At 40.2% G+C, this 4458-nt stretch overlaps 1 protein-coding gene across 1 annotated transcript; it reads left to right on the forward strand.

Moving 5' to 3' along the window:
- The first annotated feature begins 3051 nt into the window (after positions 1–3051).
- Positions 3052–4083, forward strand: LOC146820767 (trace amine-associated receptor 3-like). Its single transcript, XM_085609287.1, has one exon. It carries the CDS (start codon positions 3052–3054, stop codon positions 4081–4083), a length of 1032 nt encoding a protein of 343 aa, XP_085465413.1.
- The last annotated feature ends 375 nt before the right edge of the window (positions 4084–4458 follow it).

Consider the following 4458-nt stretch of genomic DNA (forward strand, 5'->3'; position numbering starts at 1 on the left):
GTCATTCTTATGGTACCTACAAACCTACTTACCTGCCTAGTTTCCTACCAAACCTAGACCTACCATGGGAAACAGTTGTAACACCGCAGCCACGTGTATTCCGACTAGGCAAGCACTACCACGCGTGCCTTAACCACGCATATGCCTTAACCACGCATATGCTTGGTTACGGCATTGCACGGTTTAGCTGCTGGCTGCTGCTAGGTGGAAGCAGGAAGAAAGACAGGAAGAGACCCAGAGGACGCGGTGAGGTAAATCTGGCTGGGGCCAGGTTTGTATAGGTTGGTAGTTTTCAGGGTTGAAGGGCTAGTTTTCAGGGTTGGGGTGGTCGAGGTAGTTGTCAGGGTTGTGGGGGTCAGGTAGTTTTTAGGGCTAGGGGGTTGGGTAGTTTTCAGGGCTGGGTGGGTCGGGGTAGTTTTCAGGGGTGGGGGGTCAAGGTAGTTTTCACTGCTGCTGGGGATTTGAGGTAGTCTTCAGGGCTAGTGGGGGGTTCAGAGTAGTTTTCAGGGCTTGGTGGGGGGTCGGGGTTTAAACATGACCTCTGCCATGCCAGGGTTTATATTCCAGTGGCAAATCTCGTTTTCTGGGAAATTAGATCATTGCCTGCCGGCACCTGACAATACGGTTATGTGATCCCTGCCTATTGGCAGAAAGGGACGCCTTGCGCTCATGGTTTCTCCAAATTCCTGAAGCACAGCAGCCTTAAGAGCTCGCCATATTACCCAGTAATGTCAAATCGGCTCTAACCAATCATCACTCGAAGAGATTTTGAACAAGTGGCCTCAAAGACTGGCATTCGATGACATAATACAACACCGCACTTAACCCTTGTTTTTTTGATCATCGACAGGCTTGAAGTATGAGTGATCCATTACTCTGAACAATGCTTGCATCTTTATACAACATGCAGTGCACAGTACTGAGAAGCTGCATGTTGTACAGCCGTTAAGGGCAGTGGAAGGGGTTGGGATAGTTTTAGGGGCAGTGCAGTGGGTGGGAGGGGGTTAGGTGGAAAGGTTTTGGGCCTCAGGGACGGGGGGCAGGTAGGGGATTTGTAGCTTAGGGTGGAGGTGGGGGATCGGAGTAGTGGCAACCTTAGCCACGCATACCCCTTTACCATTCATGCCTTTACCACGAAATTGTGTGGTAAAGACATGTGTGGTAAAGGAATGCGTGGTTAAGACACATTCATGGTTCGGGCTGCGTGGTAGAGCCTCTATCATACAACCCTTACCATAGCTACCTACCACATTTAACTTCTGTTACCTAATGGAACATGCCTACTGTTACTTTCATACCCACTGCAAATATCTACCATATTCAACCTACCAGATCTAACCTTCCTACGGTACCTAACCTATCAGATTTACTTACCATATGTATCAAACCTACCTACTATACTTGCTTGCCTACCAAACCTACCTACTTATCATAATAAAACTACCATAGCTACCTACCATACCTTCAATATCTTCTTAAGACATCTACAGTAACTTACCTATAGTAACTTAACTGCCATACTTACCTACCTACCAACTGCCATGCTTAATTTACTGTACCTAACCTAGCGTACCTACTATAACATATTTATCTCCAAACTATATATTGTGGGCCTGCAATGCCTGACCAAACATACCTACCTAAATACCTTATGTAAACTGCCATACATAACATACATCGATTTCTGAAATCTTTATATCTTATGCCTGCAATGTGATGGGCGGTTTTGTGAAAAAACCCACCTTTTATGCCTATGAAAAGTTTGGAGGGGTTTATGGTCTTGAAGCCTGCTACGGAAAGTGCTTCTGTCTAACTTAAGGGACTTTTATAATGCCTGATGACAGCAGCAAGAACTGTGGAATGTGCTAACTGAAGATTTTGAGGGACACAAATACCTGAATTACATTATTTCTTTACATAATTGTGAGACCTGTCTGTTTGTCAATGCTTATTGGATCAATAGATTTAAACACATTTTCTTAAAAAATATAATTTTCAGTAGTTTGACTTTCAACATAATTTTTTCTCCCACAGACAAAGCCTACTCAATTATGTTTAACAATCACTGGGATTAATCTGGAGATGCTTTTCAGTAAATTGAACAGAATCAATGCATGAAAGTCATCTCCTTCTACAGAGTGAAAGAGTTTTTTGGTGTACATGTGTCAGAGACAAATTAATTAATATTGGATAATAAAATGTCTGGTCCATGATCCTCTGGAAGTTCAATAAATAGAACAAAACTCTTACTTGCAAATTATGCACCCTGCCTCAATTAACTTCTACAACAGGGCATAATGTTATAATTCTTTTAACAAATCCCCCCAGGAGTTTGTGGTTCTCTCCAGATTATCAAGTACTGACTCTTTCCACATTCAATTGCAATAATATGTTTAATATCACAGCTGAAGTTTTCTATAGGAACATAATTTTGGCTCCAGGGATTTAAATATACTCAGTTTTTAAACTTGAAGTGAATTTCCTTCAAAGAAGACCTGAAATTATGTGTGTTGTTCATGCCAATTAAAGATATTCCTGCACTCATTCATTAGCCAACTTATTAGTGACATTTTTAATGTTGCCTCAAGACTGCATAGATTACTCTAAGTTATAAATGTGTTCAATGGGTAAAAACACAATAACACTCAGATTGACTCATTTGTTTGCTTATCTGAATATTGTTTTCTTTAAAATAAAGTTTCATTTTTAGCAATGGCTTCAAATGTCTTTCCTAAAACAATGCTTGTGTGTTTTTCTGTGATTCTTTGCTTCATCCGCCTCACAGACGTTTGGCTAAAATTACCTCTTCTATAGGACATCTATTTGTTGCATATGATGTATGAAAGAAATTTGCTCTTTTCAATTAACTAAATCACCAAATAGTGATTGTAATAAGATATTATTTTATGAAGACTGTCCAAATTCTCTAATGAACAGTTTTTCTCTTCCTAAACTAGGAACATCAATCCTTCAAAACTATCCGGTTCCGTATGTACCAAATCTGAAATGATCTTCTATGATGCTCAGGAAATGTATCTTTGACAAAGGAGTATGGATATACCTGACATCCCTAAGGATTTGCCTGATTGCTTCAAGTTTGGAAATGGCTCATGTCCCAATAGTTCAAGACCTTTGACAGTCAAACTAACAATGTATTTCTTTATGGGCAGCTCTATTACCATCACCATCCTGGGAAATCTTGGTCTTATGATTTCAATCACTCATTTCAAACAACTCCAATCTCAAAGTAACTCAATAATCCTTTCAATGGCCAGTACTGACTTCCTCCTTGGTGTCGCTATAATGCCATACAGCATGATCAGGTCTGTGGAGAGTTGCTGGTATTTTGGATATACATTTTGCAAATTCCATGCAAGTTTTGACCTGATGCTCAGTGTAACTTCCATTTTCCACCTTTGCTCAATTGCGATTGATCGCTATTGTGCTGTGTGTGACCCCTTACATTACTCTAACACAATGACAAAATCGGTGGTCAAATGTTTGCTACTGTTTTGCTGGTTGGTGCCTGGTATATTTGCTTTTGGCCTAGTTTTATCAGAAGAAAATGCATCTGGGATGGAAGGTTACAAGACATTGGTTTCATGCTTTAATTTCTGTGCGCTTGTGTTTAATAAACTGTGGGGAGCAGTTGTATTTACAGCCTGCTTTTTCACTCCTGGGTCAGTCATGGTTGGGATTTATATCAATATCTTTGCAGTCTCTAAAAGACATGCAAAAATGATTAACAACATGCCAGAGAATGCAAACCATGTAACTAAAGGCCAATTCTCCAAAAAGAAGGATCGGAAGGCCGCAAAAACATTGGGAATCATCATGGGGGTCTTTCTGACCTGCTGGTTGCCAGCTTTTGTCACAGTTTTGATTGATCCATTTATGGGCTTCTCCACCCCTACTGTATTGTTTGATATGCTTATATGGCTGGGATATTTCAATTCTACTTGCAATCCCTTAATACATGGTTTCTTCTACAAGTGGTTCCGAAGAGCTCTTTGGCATATAGTATCTGGGAAAATCTTTGAACACAGCTCTAGTTCAATCGACCTGTTTCGTGAAAATGCATGAGTGCACCAAGTTCTGCTCTTCACTATTACTCTAAAGATCAATAAATGAGCGATCATTGGTTCAGTTAAGCACCCCATTAACAGTGATAGTAAGTGGATGACCTGGTGAATGCTTTTGGATGTGGGCAAAAATGCACTGCTAGTTTATTTTGTTGTTTTCACAATATCGTTTTTGCTAGGCTGCATCAACCTTAAATTCAAACAGTATGACATCTGTGTAATTATTACTCACATTGTGCTTTACATGATAAAAATCTATTCCAAATAATGCGTTCCAGAAATTATAGAAGTTTGTGTACAATGTTCAATGCAATCGGTGACTATTTAGAGAACCCTGTATAGGTGAGGAATAAGGCAGGTAGGTTGTTAGAGCATG

Source organism: Triturus cristatus, chromosome 6 (genome assembly GCF_964204655.1).
Source record: "Triturus cristatus chromosome 6, aTriCri1.1, whole genome shotgun sequence".
In the NCBI taxonomy this organism is placed as follows: Eukaryota; Metazoa; Chordata; class Amphibia; order Caudata; family Salamandridae; genus Triturus; species Triturus cristatus.